Source organism: Rhipicephalus sanguineus, chromosome 11, assembly GCF_013339695.2.
Source record: "Rhipicephalus sanguineus isolate Rsan-2018 chromosome 11, BIME_Rsan_1.4, whole genome shotgun sequence".
Taxonomy (NCBI): domain Eukaryota; kingdom Metazoa; phylum Arthropoda; class Arachnida; order Ixodida; family Ixodidae; genus Rhipicephalus; species Rhipicephalus sanguineus.
The window spans coordinates 6,785,236-6,801,464 of record NC_051186.1 but is presented as its reverse complement, the minus strand read 5'-3'; the positions used below and the strand labels follow the sequence as shown (position 1 = coordinate 6,801,464).

Below are 16,229 nucleotides of genomic sequence, written 5' to 3'. Positions count from 1 at the left end.
CTGCATTATCAGTACAAAGAAGTCACGTCTACAATACATGGTTTTAGTTGCCGCAGGCTGTTCGGCACGAAGGTATTAGTTACACAAAATATGGAGTATGATAGAGTGTCCGTTCAGCTATTTCGTCAAGCAGGTCGTTAACTATTTGTCATACCAACTGAAACATTTACGAAGAGCTTTCAGAAAAGAAACCACTGTCGTGGTAGCTTTTAATGTAGAATAGCATGCGGAATATCGCACCACTGAGGTCTAGGACGCTGGTTCAAGTCGCACCCACGGTGACTGCATTTACGTGGTGGCCATATCAATAACCTGTTCTTCAATTCTTGTGCAAGATGATGGACCGCGGCTCCTCAACATTAACTCGGAGTCAGCAACTATATGGCATGACTCGGCACGTTATGGTGGTTTTGGTATGCACGATTCCAGAGTTTTATCAACTTGGAAATGCGACATTTCAGCTATATTCTCGCGATTACCCGATAACTACCCGATTACAGAATTACATCTGTAGCGACGAAATATTTCGACTGGCAGTCGCATTTTATTATTTCCGTAACGTAACTTACCTTTCGTAGAGAGTATAAAAACACATCCTCGCCACATTTAAGCCCATCGGGGCCGGCCATTTGAAGGATTTTAGAAGCTCTCTTGCAGCAGAAGACATAGCACTCGTATTTCTGCGTAGAAAAGAAAAACAGTGAACTATCATGGCAAGTAAGAGAAAATTACTAGCGAAAATCGTTGCATACTGCCGAGCAGTGATGTGTGCGCCCGAGCAGCATTTGCTGCAGATAATGTGCAACAGTGAAACTGTGTCACTCTCTTATTTCAATTTCGAGCGCATATATGAACGCTGCTCTTTACAGTACTTAGTGCAACGTTGATTTTGCATTTAACAGTAACGTGGCTGCATTATCTTGTTCCTTGCCTCTACCTAAAAATTCACTAAGAGAGAAGGAACAGCGCTATTTCCGATATATTGAAGAAATTACCTTACGCGCTCGAAAAGTATGATGTTTTAGCCTCACTAAAGCTCCAGATATAGCATTGAAGACATATTGTTCGGTGCAATATACGGGTTGGCATTCCGAGGACACAGCCGACTTGGAGGTAACTGCCTTAAAAATCTCGGGAAGAGGACATTATTGTTGAGTTTATTAAAGCGAAAACCTTAAGTGTCGCGAAGCGCTGTGACATTGAGGGAAACACGGGAACGGCAGGCGAAAAAAGCGGTACGAAAACCCACGCCACCACCTCCGAGCGAGCGGCGTGCGGAAAGGAATGGCTTGCTGCGTCATCGTGACGTCACAGATTGCCAAAATTCCTGACCTCATCACACAACTTTGTCGCTTGGTCAAATACTGCAGATCCCGTAGGTCTTGCAACGCCACGTGAGGTGCGAAAAGCTTAAGCAGGGGGGAGCGAACACTACAAAGGACTGAGAACTTGAGGGTAATTTATTGGTTAGTGTTGCACCCAGACTTGTTACGTCTTGCTAGAAGTCGCCTGTATTACTTACAGGGTTACGAAATGTGCAGCGGTATTTTGCATTCAAGTGTTACTGAGAGCGTAACACGCTGCGGAGTTATAATCTAAGAAAATTTTTCATGCAGCCAAGCATGAAAATGCGTACGCGAACTCATCACGCTGCGCAGCTTGGGAATGAATAGAGTTATGTGCCGGTTATCTATGGGACACATAAGATGACGGGTTCGCTTTTAACGCAACAGCGTTAATGAGCTCGGCGCAGACATTCCGGTGTGGGCGTGAGCATAGATGTCGGTGTCGGCGTCACTGTTTGTGAGCGAAAAATCATTTTTTTTTCGTGGACCGAAATATCAAGAAAGATGCAAATAAAAATAATAATAATAATCTTAAGTTCAAGCGAGGATCAAACCCAGACTCTGTGCATGGCAAACAAGTCTACCACAGAGCCACGATATTGCTTGAAACAGCTTCGAAAAAAAAAAAAAACACTATATGAATATCATGTAGTGGAAGGAGATTCCTTAAAGGCCAAACCCCATATACACGAAAATGCACGCGACAGCGACGAGCGACGCGACGTAGATAGTCTTCGCGCAAGCGGTCGCTTGGATGGGCAAACCCCATTCACGCGACGGCTTCAGTGAGCGATCTCCACTGTTGCTGGCATGAGGGCGTCTACTCGTGCCAAAAGTGGCCCGTAGTCAGCGGCATGCAATGTAAAATACGATGTTTTGTTGCTTAATGGTACATAAAATGTTTATCATTGTCTTGCAGCATTTTTTTCGATCCCATCACTGCTGCTACGTGCCGCCAAGCCGCGTCACAGACGGCGCGGGACTTGTAGTTCCCGTCCCTGAGGGCACGTTCGCGTTCGACAACGTCAACGTTGCGCTCGTCGCCGTTGGCCATGTTGATGAACGTTGTTGTTGATGCGCTTCGATAAGAAAGCGGCGACAATCAGCATTACGTCACTGATGCATCTTGTTCCGGTGTTTTGCTATTGGCTGCTTGAGCACAGCACTTCCGGGCGACGAGCGACGGATTCCAAATCTGAAAGACCGAGCGATCGCGCGAAATCGACCACGCGACACGTCGCGCGAACGGCTCGTTTCGTCGCCCATAGCATCGCCCGTCGCTGTCGCGTGCATTTTCGCGCATATGGGGTTTGGGCTTAACGCATGTAATATTGCGTGGCAGAAGCGTAGAATCGCGCCAGGCGTCAAAACATGTGAATCGCGCAACGAGTGGGTGTTTTGAAGGCCCGCCCATTACAAAGCTCTCAGGCATATTTAAACGTGGTCAGCTGCAAAAAGCATCAACAAAGTGATCATTTCCGTAGCTTCGCGTGTTACCTTACGGACGCGTAGTGGTCCCTTCGCTGGTTCGCAAAAGGAAGAAATATGGCGTAGAGGGCACTTAAGAAGTGTACTTGCAGTAGGCATTCTAACATAGTTTGAAACGGCCAACGTTACGCGCACAGTCATTCGATTCCTTAAAAAAAAAAAAAAAAAACGGTTGAGCCATGCACCGAGAACCGAAGCTAGGCTAGCAATTGAGAAGGCGATGCGCACAGGGCCCGATTACGTTATCGCGTTGTACTCTTGGAGGCGATGCTCATGCGTCCTCCAAGTTTTGATTCGACAACGTTGCTGCAGTGAGACGAATCACTCTGCTTGTGTAAATATTGTATACACAGCTATCTCCCGGCGTCTCTACGTAGTACCTTTGGTGGAGGTGTGGGTATATCCGAGCCCCCACCACGGAACTACGCAGCGGACATCTCATTGGGCATTCCATCATATTGACTGGTAGGCCTGTTGATCATAGTTCTTGCGAGGAGCCCCGCTCGCCGGTGTCACTAATCCAGGCTGTCTTGCGCGAAGAACTGGCGAACGCAGGCATTCAGCTCATATGTGCCACTAGTCGTCCCACGGCCAGCACTTCTGTGTCCTACCGCCCCCAACCAACCTATCCCAGATACCGTGATCTGGCGCACATGCAATGACAGGCCGACATGCTTCAGCAGCAAGGGGGCCACATTTCTCGCCATTCTTAGAGTCACTGGAAATCAAGTACCGCAAAGGTGGGCTGCACGCGAGCAACATTGGGTGGCGGCGGCCATGTCCTTTCCAGACCATCCGGCGCGTTGCTAGCGTGTGTTGAGAAGTGACCGATCTTTTAGCCTCAGTGCCGTGTTACGCTCGGCAGAACGGCATTATGTGTGTGTGTTTCTTCAAGAGGATATTAGACGTGATTTCGAGTCATCGACAGGTATGGATCGACTGCGCGGTTAGCGGTGTGACTAATGAAACGTACGGCGCATGTTGCCATGTGCTCGCGAACTCTTTTAATGGCTTCATCGGTCTCTTTTCGTGTCACGCCCTGGCGTGTTCGCTCGAGCGCACTCGAGAACGTTATCGAGCAACAGCGAGAACCATTCAACATTGCGTCCTTTGACTGATCGCTGACGCATAGCTTGCTTGCGCACCATGCTTGCTGTTCAACTGGTTGATATGTGTAATAGAAGTTGTGTGTGTACGGTAATTGGAAGTTGTGCGCGACGTCTTGATTCGGAACGCCAGCAGCCAAACGCACGGGCGAATCGGCGTGCGGTAGGTAAGGTGCATCTTATCTTACGATACGTAGAAAATAGGCTATCAAAAATGATTGACATCACTACTTAATTGTTTCATTTCCTATTTCTTGTCTCCTTAATATTCCCAACGTTGCAATGAATTTCCAAATATTTTGCTGTGTTCCAACAAACAGTTCTTTTTTTGGCGTTGCCAGCGCGTAAACAGCTGGGGTTCGGTTTCTGCACTGCTGCACATTTTTTTTCATAATGCACTCTTATTAAAACTTCCTCGGCACGTTGCTTTTGTTCTTTTGATCAGAAATAGCACATCCCGGAATTTCTAAAGCGCATGCTACTGCAACACAGTATGTATACATATAGACCTAGGGCTCGCATAAAATCGACTTCTTCAAAGCGTGGGATCTGCTTTTTTTTTTTTTTTGCTGTGACCATTTCTCACCAACTATACAGTATTTTAAGGGTACACTCGATGCAATGCAGCATTAGCACCATTTTTTGCAACAAACTTAAAAATACGCTTGATAACATTGCCTTATACCAAGTTTATCAACAGAGTTCCACACTTCTGTTTTGTGCAATGCCAAAGATCATGCCACAATTGCCTTCAGGGTATAACAGTAAACAGTTATTATTTTAATAAATCTTCGATTTCACTCTCGTGCGCGACACGCTTTTAAGTCGGATAGCATGCGTAATCTATTCAACCGATCGAGATATAAACAGCCGAGGAAATAGAAAGGCATGTAGTTTTCAATATCGCTGACCATAGCGAACCGAAAAGGTGAAGTATCCTGTCGCATAAGATCTTTTCCAACAAAGTTAGTGTAGTTCACTGCAGGAAGGAGTGTTATTCGAGGGGGGCGAATTCGGTCAGGCCAACTATGCAGCCGCGTAGAACGGCGCTCTTTGACATTAATTTTTCCCACACGGCAAACGAGATTCCCAGAGTAGCTCACCAGTAACATTCGATTGATGTTGAGCTACTCTCTTCTGGCATCTGCATGCAGTGGCGTAGCCAGGGGGTGGCACACCGGGCCCGTGCCCCCCCCCCCCTCCCCGAAAAAAATGTCTGCTTACGCCCCTGTCTGCATGACGCGTTTAAAAAAGCGACGAAGTACTTCTGGGGACCGTGGTATTGGTAAATATCCGGCCCCGCTCTGCGTTCAATGCACCCGCACCCAAAGCGCTTGGAAGGGATATGGCGGCGAGAGGTCACGTGATGCGAGTAAGCCAATCACGTCGGCGGCGGCGCGCGGAAAACAGATGCGATACTCTGAAATTTTTCCAGTGGCTCTAGCCATTCTCGCTGTCACGGACTATCGTCACCTAGTATGACGTACCGTGCAGAGGACACTCGATCCTTACCTTTTTACGCCCGTGATGACCCACCGAACTTAATGCTCAATCCTGGGCTCCACGATACGACCGCCCGCCGTTTCCGCAGAACCAGTGACGTTTTCGGTCACCTTTGCCCCGTCGCTCACCTTCGCGAATACCCTCGTCGTCCGTCTTCGGAAGACTGATCAATGAAGGCTATCTGCGAGCCCAGAGTTGATGCTGTATTGGCCTACCGACCTGGAAAAGCTGTGTTCGCTCTGGCTTTCGGACGCGGAAGTGAACTCTTTGGACGCAGAAGTGGACGATGTGCCTTTTTCGGCGTTTAGATACCCTGGCACCCAAATATCAGTAATGAGCGCTCACCTTTGCGCAAGTTTCTTGCACCCGTCTTATCGTCTGTCGTTCGTGTTGCCGATGGCGGTTCATTTTCCGTTCTCGGAACCCGTGCTACGCGTTCAAGCTTCGCTTACAGCAAGACCTCAGTTCTCTCTCGTTCTGTCCGAGTACCCCACTGATTTGACGTATGAAATCCCACGATTTTGTTCGTCCCTATCCACTCCACCTCGCACCGACATCGTTCATGTCGTTCGTCTGAAGCCTGCTCGTATGCCGGACACTGCTAATTCCTGTCTATAGTGAACGTTCTCCCTACTGTCATTGCTCGAGCGCACCGAGTCGGTGCTGTCAACTCCGGAGGGTATCTTTGTGTGCCGCTTAATTAGGGGATGAAGAAGAGAAGGACGGGTTGGTTGCTCTTTCACCAACTTTGTTGTCGTGATTGTCGTGACCGCTGTGCTCGTTTAAGTAATGTAAATTCATTTATCTTCCGACGTCTCCCGGTAGCAGTATTTTGTAAGTGATTTGTTTTAAGTATCCGCTTTAAGAAACTGCGTTCTCTGAATGAAATGAATGCAGTTGGACATTTGCAAAAAAAAATGTAATAAAATTTCTTTAAATGCTTTGCATGAAAACGTTAGTAAACGCAGCAACCCGTGTGTTAAGGTTTGTTTAAATGATGTAGTTCTCTAGAGGATAATTTGCGGAGCTATCCACGACGCAATTTCAGGCGAGCCTCTTCTACCTGCCTCAAGAGAACGAATGTCACTTCACGCTTGTCATGACTACAACAGATGAAAACTGTGCGCTGCCTCCTCTCCGGTCATGGCGGAAAACTTGCATATCAGCAGCAAATGCTGTCGCGACATCGCGGGGATCTCGTAGGACCTGCACGGCCCGACGAAGGCATGGCGGCGTCGCTAGGTGGCGCTCTTCCTCAGCGCTCTTTCTCAGGGCAGTCGAAATTCTGCCACGTTTAAATGCCCCTATATTACCGAAAGCGGAAGGTGGCGCGTCTTATGGATGAGTCTGACCGTGAAAATTAACCGTGGCAACTGCTTGGCGCGATCACTTCATCTTCTGTCATGGAGGTAAACATGCAGAATAAACGTCACATAGCAAGCCGTTCTCATATAAGTCTATTAAGGGAATGGAAGTTGCAATAATTGTCTCCATGATCTGTACCGAACTTGAAGCGATAGGATATCCTGCATGCTTGAATTGGATGCTACAAATTCCAAAACAAAACAGATGTTCAGGAGAAGATGGGGGCGTGCGGAGGTGAAAAAAAATTATTGAATAAAGAATGTCGAACCAACGTTTTCAGAATTGGACTTGTATCCGTAGGCGAAGTTGCTGCCTTGAGGAACGGAATTCATTTTGTCGAAACGTTGGCTCGAGTTACATTACAATGATTTAATGATTTTTTTCATTGATAAACATTGCCATTTGTTGAATGGGCCAGCTTTGTGCCAGCCTTACTGTCAGGTTTTGGTATTCTATTCTAAAAGCCGTTACTCACAACTCTCTTACGATAAGCTTTGTTCCTAACTTGTCGAATGGGATTGTATATTCTTAGAGAATGCTTTTGCATGGAAAATAACGTGCAAATACGCTTCTAGTACGCACCATTCACGCTGCGCACTATGAGGCACGATGTGTGCTTCGAACACGCAATTGTTGATCGCGATGTTTTACTTACTTGAGGACGCTTGTGCTCGTATTTGCCCATTCCTTCCTCCTGAAACAAATAAAAGCAAATTTTCATGAATGCTTGGTTAAACTTTGGAGAAACCGTTCTGCATTTGATAGATTACAAGCAAAGTGGAAGGCACTCGAGCGGGACTCGAGCCCTTCCGGCCTCATAGTGATCCATGGACACGATACGCCAAAGTCCAACGGAAAAAAACAGAACGAAGAAGATTACCCGAACTTCGAAGCCTGGATAGCTGAAAAGCGTGCCACACAGCGTGCTGACGCCCACGTGGCACACGCAAATACAAGCACGAGTCCGGCACCAGTACTGACTGCGAGCCCCAACCAGCTGGAGCAGCAGGCAGTCACAACCATTGGAGATTGGCTGCTCAACAAGGCCAAGGAGGCAACGCCAGTTGCCGCCGACCTTTCCAGGCCAGCAGCTACCACCCCTGCAGCACAGACGACTCTTCGTCTCGTCCACATGCCGCGACGTCGGAAGACGAAGCCATGGACGCCACGGCGACCTCGCGTAAGTGGGGACGCGAGAAAGACGCAGCGGAATGCTCGCGGAAGCAGGCGAGCACACGCAACAGCGGCAACCACAACAACAACAGCTGCAGCAGCACCGGCCGCCTCCCCCTCCCTGCGGGACGACGCGGCGAGCCTGATGGCACCTTCCGGCAGTTTCACCTCTCGCATGCGGCCTCCGGCGTAATCGTGACTGCGCCGCCTGCGGCTCCAGCGCGAAGGAAAAAGAAAAACAAGCGGAAAACTCGCTTCAAGCGCCGGCTCCCGGCGCCCGAGTACGAGACATTCGCAGCAGAGGCCCCGACAGCTCCGAGGCCACTCAACACCACGGTCGCCGTGCCGCCCCGTGTCCAAGCCCCCCGCCAGCCGAGGGCGACTTCTTCACCGTCGTCTCCAAGGCAGCACAGCGGAGAGCCAGGACACTCGAGGCCGCGGCTGTTGCGATCGATCCTGCCGTGGTAGGGACAGCCCTGTTCCGTACCTCAGCCCCTGGCGGTTCTTTCAGCGGATCGCTGCGCCTGACACTCGCGGCGGCGCTCGCTAAGCGGCCCGGTGCGTTGGCGGTGCGTGTCAACCACCGCCGAAACATCGTGGCTGCGGACGCGTCGACGCCGACGTGTTTGTCGGAGCTCCTAGCGATCAGGGAGCTCGGCGGCGTCCCTGTCACTGCCAGGGAGCCCGCGGATCGTCGCTCCAGCACCGGCTTCGTCTACGGCGTGGACGGTGACCTGATGAACGCGGAGCTGCTCGCAGGCATCACATCAACGGTTCCAGTGCTCTCGGCAACGAGGGAGGGAGTCTCGGTGAAGTTACGATACGCCGAACCGCTCCCACCTGAACTAGTCGTGCTGCTTGGCCTGCAGTTGCGCGTGCGACACGTGAGACCGCTACTTGGCCACTGCCAGCAGTGCGGCCGCTTCGGCCACGTTGCTGAGGCATGTCAGCGCAAGGGAGCGTGCATCCGCTGCGGCCGCCAGCACCTGGAGGCGGAGAGCTGCAAGCCCCGCTGCGTCAACTGCGGCGGGGCCCATGCAGCTGACACCCCCACATGTCCACGCTGGCAGGAGGAAAGGAGAGTGGCCGCGCTCATGGCCGTCACTCCAACGCCGCTCTCGAGAAGGGCGGTCAAGGCCGCAGTACGCGAGGAGTCCCGTGAGGTGCGCTCCTACGCTGCTGCGGTTAAGAACAAATTCTCGAGGGCAACACCTTGGATCCCGGCCTGCAGCGCCCATCTCCTGCGCCGCGCCGATCCCTCCTGCCAACGGCGAGCTCCCCCAGGTCGATCCTGCCTGCTGCCCCACCCGCTGCGCCTGCAGAGGACCCGCGGGACACCCTCATTACAAACCTGCTGGCCCCCCTGCAGGCTGTGATGCAATTCCTTCCCGAGTAGCACCCGCTGCGAGCCACCTGCCTCCAGGCGATCGGAGCGCGGCTCGTGCCCCCGGGAGCGAGTAGACTCGCCCCTACCCGTCGGGACAACGTCCTGAGGAAGCCTGGCACCGTCTGCTGCGGCGGACTACAACCTCGGCTGTGGCATTCAACCGCTACAGCCTCAGCTCTACGCCAACCTTGCCGCGCCCGCGCCTGCTGCGCACTGACCCCTTTCCACTTTTTCTCTTTCTTCTCTTCTTTTTCGCCCCCTTCCCCCCACCCCCTAAGGCACTGCGCCGTGCTCCCTATGGGCTGCAGAAATTAGAAATTAGGTGCTTTTTCTTTTTTTCCTTCTCCTTTTTCGAACCACTACCACCAATTTTATTTGCCAACGGTTTCGACCGGTGGACAGGTCTTCGTCGGGACTTATGAGCAAATACAGCGCTATGGGAACACCCAAAATTATCGTGGTCACTCTTAGTTGAAGGAAGAAAAGGGAGGAAATAATAAATCAGTCAAGATGACAGCGGTGACGTATAGTGTGTCAAACAGTTCCTCTCCGCTCATTCGCTAGAGCAAGCAAAGAAGAGAATGGGGAAACAAGCGCCGTTTCGGTGGAGTAGAGCAGGTGGCGTAGATGCCGGGGAAAAGAAATAATAAATAAATAAAAATAAATAAATAAATAAATAAATAAATAAATAAATAAATAAAATATAAATGGCAGAAGGGCAACAAAACGCAGAGCGCAGCTTCCGCGGCGCGCCTTGAAGATCGCGGGGGGGGGGGGCATTGTTGCTTTGCTTGGGTGCAGCAATTACTTGCTGCGAGGGGTGCATACGTGGCAGAGCAATCCCCTATTCAGCGCCTTTTGCGGTCACTTCCAGAGGGGGAAAAAAGGGGGTCGGTGTTCTTTTGTCGCTTACCCGTTGCGTGTGTGGGGGACACAGATTGTGCATGCGCACGAGGTCTGACGCTGCGCCGTGCTCCCTACTGGGCTGCAGAAATAAGCGTCTCTTCCTCTACATAACCACAAACAACAACACGAGGCCGTTTGTGAACTACACGTTAAACCGTGGTCTGTGTCGAAGTGCGGCGTGAGTACAAGAATCCTGCCCTGTTAGCGCGCTCTCCGAGGCGCCTGTGGTTGAAAAGATGTAGTGCGGTCAGCCTATCCACTTAAAACATGAATTAATAAGTTAAGCAAACCGGTTAAAATATAGAAAGAAAGGACGAAAATGAGAATAAAACGAATAAGACGTTGCAAAAATACAATAATAAAAAGGCAAAGGTAAGGTGTGGGAAAGGTATACATTGAATACTGAAAAGTAGGGAAGAAAATAAAACAAAAAAGAAGAACATGTCAACAAAAAAGCACATAAGTACAGAATATGCAAAGGTTTCCGGTCGGTCCGCTCCCCCAGATAATTATTCGATACTCCATTTTAGCATACAGCACGAATTACAAAGGTCAGGATTCATTTCCCGACTACTAACTTTTGCATGACCGAAGAAACGAGAGGTTCCCCATGTTTTCATTTATGCTGTGTGTCACTTTCAAATTTGTGGATGAAATAGGACTCTCTTTGTTCCCGTTCACGAGGACTGCGGAAGCCTGACTGCAGGAGGGTGACACGTATTTTGTCGAATGAGTGTTCTGGCGAACTCACATGTTTAGAGAAAGGGAGATTTGGCAGAGTGCGCGCGTGAGCTCTGTGGGTATTCAGACGTAGTCTAAACGTCGTCCCAGTCTTGCCTATATACTGCTGCCACAGAAAATCGCAATGTCGCTATACAACATTCTGACTGTCACAATTTAGAGGTCCCTTAATTTTGAATGTGAAGTCAGAGGACGAAGCCTTGGCAACACAGGTTGTGGTCATATGTTTGCAGACCTGGCAGCGTTGTTTTCCACATGGCCTGAAACCGATTCCCTGTTTTCAGACTCGGTCGTCTTAGCTCTTACTAGGATGTCCTTTATGTTCCTTCCGCGGCGGTAGACCACTCGTGGCGGCTCCGTGAAAACTGAGGACAGGCGCGTAGACACTCGTGGCGGCTCCGTGAAAAACTGAGGACAGGCGCGTACTCGCTGTATAATGTTGAAATGTTTAGAGAGAATGTTGTTGAGGTGCGGTAGTGTGGACGAGTACGGGAGGACAAGTTCGTTTGGTTTTTCGAATGGCATTGTTCGAGCTCGACAAAATTTCGGTTCTATCTAAACTCCGCGCCCGGCTTATAGCATCACAGTGATACTCCGTGGATAGTCCTTCGCCACAAGGGCCGTTTTAAGATCCTCGGCATGACCTTCGAAATCTGACACGTCCGAACAAATTCGGCGTATCGATGGGCTTGTGAGTATGGTATGGCTGTTTTGCAATGACGTGGAGGCTACTTTAAAGTGAAGGTATTGATGGCGACCGCTGGTTTTTGTATAGATTTGTATGGATGCGATCTCATTAATTTAACAGTGACATCAGAAAGTTTATGGTTGATTTCGAGTAGCTGTGTGTAAAAGATATTGAAGGTGAGCTGAATTGAAAATTTATGAACGAAAGGAGACTTTCCTCTCCGTGGTGCCAAATAATGAATACATCGTCTAAGAACCTTTTGTAGACGAGAGGCTTCAATGTCTGGTTGCAAGAAAACGTTCTTCATAGATGCCATAAAAATATTCGCGTAATTAGGAGCCATCTTTGTACCCATAGCTGTACCGTTCATCTAGAGAAAATGCTTATTATCAAATTCAAAGTTATTGTGGCTAAGTACCAACTCCGTAGTGTCGACAGCGTGTCCTCGTCTAAGTATGTACTAGCGTTCTTGAAAGCTTGCATCGTTGCAACAGTGCCATCTGACTGTGGAATGTTTGTGTAAAGTGACACTACATCCATTGTCACAAGGATGCTATCCGCAGGAGCCTCGAGTCCGGTGATTCGCGGAGAAAGGGTTCGTGTTCTTAATGTAAGAGGGGATAGTTGGAACTATGTCCTTAATGATGAAGTCTAGCGCGCTTGACATTGTCTTTGTCACCGTGCCGTTGCTTGAGACAATAGAACGGTCGGTGTGTTGGCTTTGTGGATTTTGGGGAGCAATAAAGAGCCTGGGCGAGGTTTAATCGGTTGCATTGCTTTGAGCATATCGGCCGTGATCTTTCCGATTTAGTCCGCGGTATTTTTGATTGCAATAATTGCGGGGTCTTCTTCAAGTCCCGCATAGAAGTTCTTGTCCTCAGTTGCCAGTAACCTTCTCTCAGGTAGTCAGCTTTATCTACTATTACTACGGCGCCACCTTTATCTGCAGGCTTAATTACCAGATCCGCTCGACGATCCAGCGGTCGAACCGTTGGCAAATAAAATTAAGATAACCGCTTAGTTGTGTCTGTTCTCTTCCGAAGTACGTTTGACCCATTGGAAAAGGTTCCTCAGTATATATATATATATAATATAATATATATATATATATATATATTATATATATATATATTATACGGGACACGACGGCGACGCCGACGGCAAAAAACCAGCCGAGTGTGTCTATATAATTGCTATCGCAATAAAACAGTAGTTCGAACGCTCAACGCTGTCCGACTTAGATCTTTGTCGTGTTAGCTCCGACAGATATGTTGCCAAAGAACGTACAAACTCAGGAAAGAACCGATGTAGACAAAAAGTGCACTTTTCCTACCTACATCATTTTTCCTGTGGTTGTACTTTCTTTGTGCGACATATCCTACAATAAAACCATATGACAGCATCGTGCAGCACGCACCATATGCCACCATCTATTGCCATAATCGACCATAATGATGGATCATGGAATCTACCATTCCACATGGTGGACATATTTCAATACGTTATGTCCCATCTTCATGCACATACCCACTAAATGTCTGGTAATTCAATGCACTCATTAAATATATTCATTAATCGCTTTACAGTTATTGATTTGATGCTTCCTAACTTATGTTCCGATATTAAATGGGTGTTTCAAGAAATATGTCCGAAATTCTCCGAATATAGGGAATTGCGATATTTTTTCAATGGCCTCGCAACTACTTTCTTCTGTAGGCGCAGGCATTTTAAGACGTCTAAAGACATGTTTGGGACAGTAATTAGCAAAGTTAAACTAGTTAACTTTAAAATTATTGTAGTTAGACGGTTATGTTAATGGGAGAGAGAGGAAAAACAAAACTTTATTTTCGCACGGGACATTGTGAACGGTCGCGGCCCCTATTTCGGGGCTCCGCTGGCCCTTGCCATCATCTCTGCCCGTTGGACCAGCCAAAGCTGATCCCCAAAGGCCGAGCTGGACAGCAGGGCCTACGACTATTCCTCTGTGCTCATGTTGTCGTGTTCTTCAATGTGTAGTGTACACTCTGATGCAATGTGAAACAGAGTTGGTGTGGTTCCGCACCACGGACATATATCTCGTTATGCTGCGGGGTAGAATACATGTTGTAGCCTATGTAAATGGGAGAATTGAAGTCTTGCAGGCGAAGAACTCATTGAAGCTTTTAGATTTACAAAAGGCGGCCTCTGGTAAAAATTGCGAAGCAATAAAATTCACCTAATTTCAGCGGCAAAACCGAAACCGAAACGCGGAAGAGCGTAACTGCCATATTCTTCTGAGACGTCCATAATGACTGAGCGTCGTTATATTAACAATCAGCCGAGTTCTTTGTGTAGGTATGCGGACTTCGCTTCCAATGTTAGCACGCATGACACACATACGTTAACGAGCGCGGAATAATTAAACCTCTGTAATCGCTGTCTTGGTCAGTGGCGTCATTCTGGTCGTCTGCTTGTTGCGTTCATCGGTGCTTCGGTTTCGCCGTTTAATTTGGTAGAAAAGTCACTAGAAAAAATACTAGAGGCCGCTTTTTCTACATCACAAAGCTGCAATTGGTTCTTCACATGCATAACTTCAATTCCGCTATTTGACAGTACCGCCCAACTCCACTAATAAAAAAAATTGGCCGCGTATCTGCGTGCTTCACTGCAAATGTCGTCGAAAGACGATAGTCTTCTGCCGGCCGTTTCTGCGCCGTTTTAGCGCAGCCTAAGAACACTGGCATTTTCATTCCAGCCTAAGAAAGACTAGGTTCTTTAGAATTACGGATCTATGTATTTTATAATAAAAGACCACACCACATAACACATACGTATGGATGTTGTGCCTCAGAGATGCGTAATATTTGCCTTTGATCGGCAATGTTCCATGTATGAACGCAGCTACCAGTCCAAGATGACAGGCGTTCAGCAAGTGCTTAAACTATGGCCGGTGGCTGAATCGTGTGACAGACAGACAGACAGACAGACAGACAGACAAACAGACAGACAGACAGACAGACAGACAGACAGACAGACAGACAGACAGACAGACAGACAGACAGACAGACAGACAGACAGACAGACAGACAGACCAAAATATGTGCGTTTCCGTATCGCAAGAAAGACTATCGTCTTTAAAAAGTTACCTACCACCAGCCTCTGCTGCAATACTTCAGGCCCAATCACGCTCGAGTCGCTCTTCCCCGTTTCACTGTGCGGCTACCGCTTCGTCCGCGACAAGGGAAGATGCTTCAGAAGGGACGATGTTTGGGAGTGTTGGTATTTCACCGTATTTCACAAACCACAGCGCAATTAACGAACAGCAAACAAGCTGAAGACAGGGCAAGCGCTTGTACTGTCTTCATCTTTCTCGTGTTCCTTTAGAGCGCTATGGTTTTCTGAAGTATGAGAGAGTTACGCCATCTATAGCAGTATCTGGGAATCGGCGCCTGATATGCAACGCGGATACTGATCTGTCGTGAGGCCCAGCTCTAGAACAAGCTCGCTTTTAAAATAAAACAGCAGCAAATTCTCCCTTTACAGCGCGAAAGATCTGCCTGGTTCACTGCTGTTCAATGATTAATGGCCTATAACGCGGCTCGTATTCCGCTTAAACGTTTGAGGCGTCGTCCCGTTGCGTGTTATATCCAGTCATTGGTGAAGTTAAGTCGACGTAACTTGAGATACTTTCGACGTAACTTTGAAGCATGCAATATGCACTAAAGGCTAGTTCAACTTATAAAAACTAGAAAGAATATAGTCGACTCATAGGCTGTGGCATAACAGTGCTGTATGTACAGTAGTCTTAGCTTAGCTGTGTAGCTAAGTCTGAGTCTATCCCGCTGAATATCTATGACTTACATCTTTGTAAACATGAAGACAGTAAACACCGGGAGAGGTTCACACAAAATCTTACATCGCAAGGCTCCGCCCCAACACGTCACAAAATTCATCTCTAGTGATTTTTGTGGTTTCGGTATGGGTTGCTCGCCTTCCTGGAATCTTGCTTGTGATGCACGTCAACCGGCTGAAAGAATGTTGAATATCAGTACGGACGTTTTGTTGCAGTATAATAGTTATTGCCAGAGCGCTGTTCCCGTATGATAAAGAAGCCAAATAAGCTCGAACAGAGGGCGCATGCAAAAAAAAGGAAAAAGAAAGCAGACACGAAGCAAAGGCCTGTGTTATTGACTCATTGGTTTGATTTTCGTGGTCTTGCGCTTATATTTTAATACGTATACATCTTACGATTCAAACACTTTTTAATGTTATCCAATGCATATATATATTGACCTCTGCATCCACATCATACCAAAAACTTTTATGTCCTGCATTGAAGCGTGTTACTGATCGTATGCTACAAAATGATTACATCGAGTCTTTATAAAAAGATGGGCGCGCACGTATGGCACAGCAATTTGTCTGTAAAATGCTAGAACAGCGTGCTTTTGTACGTATACGAAATACTGTATATACATACATGCATTATTGTTAAACACCGCCTCCCCTTCTACCCCCCCCCCCCCCCACACACACCCAAGTATCCA

General features: G+C 48.2%; 1 protein-coding gene across 7 annotated transcripts in view; it reads right to left on the bottom strand.

Annotated features, from left to right (window-relative positions):
* Positions 1–16,229, bottom strand: part of LOC119374269 (uncharacterized) — a 292,758-nt gene that overhangs the window by 5,590 nt on the left and 270,939 nt on the right. For 3 of the 7 annotated variants that reach the window (XM_049420341.1, XM_049420335.1, XM_049420338.1), the window contains one exon: positions 570–680. The exons of 2 other annotated variants lie outside the window; for them this stretch is intronic. In XM_049420341.1, the coding sequence (XP_049276298.1) occupies positions 570–680 (111 nt within the window). Of the gene's footprint in view, positions 1–569; positions 681–7,463; positions 7,503–16,229 lie in introns of all 7 variants that reach the window. 2 more of the 7 variants (XM_049420339.1, XM_049420336.1) reach the window with 1 other exon arrangement.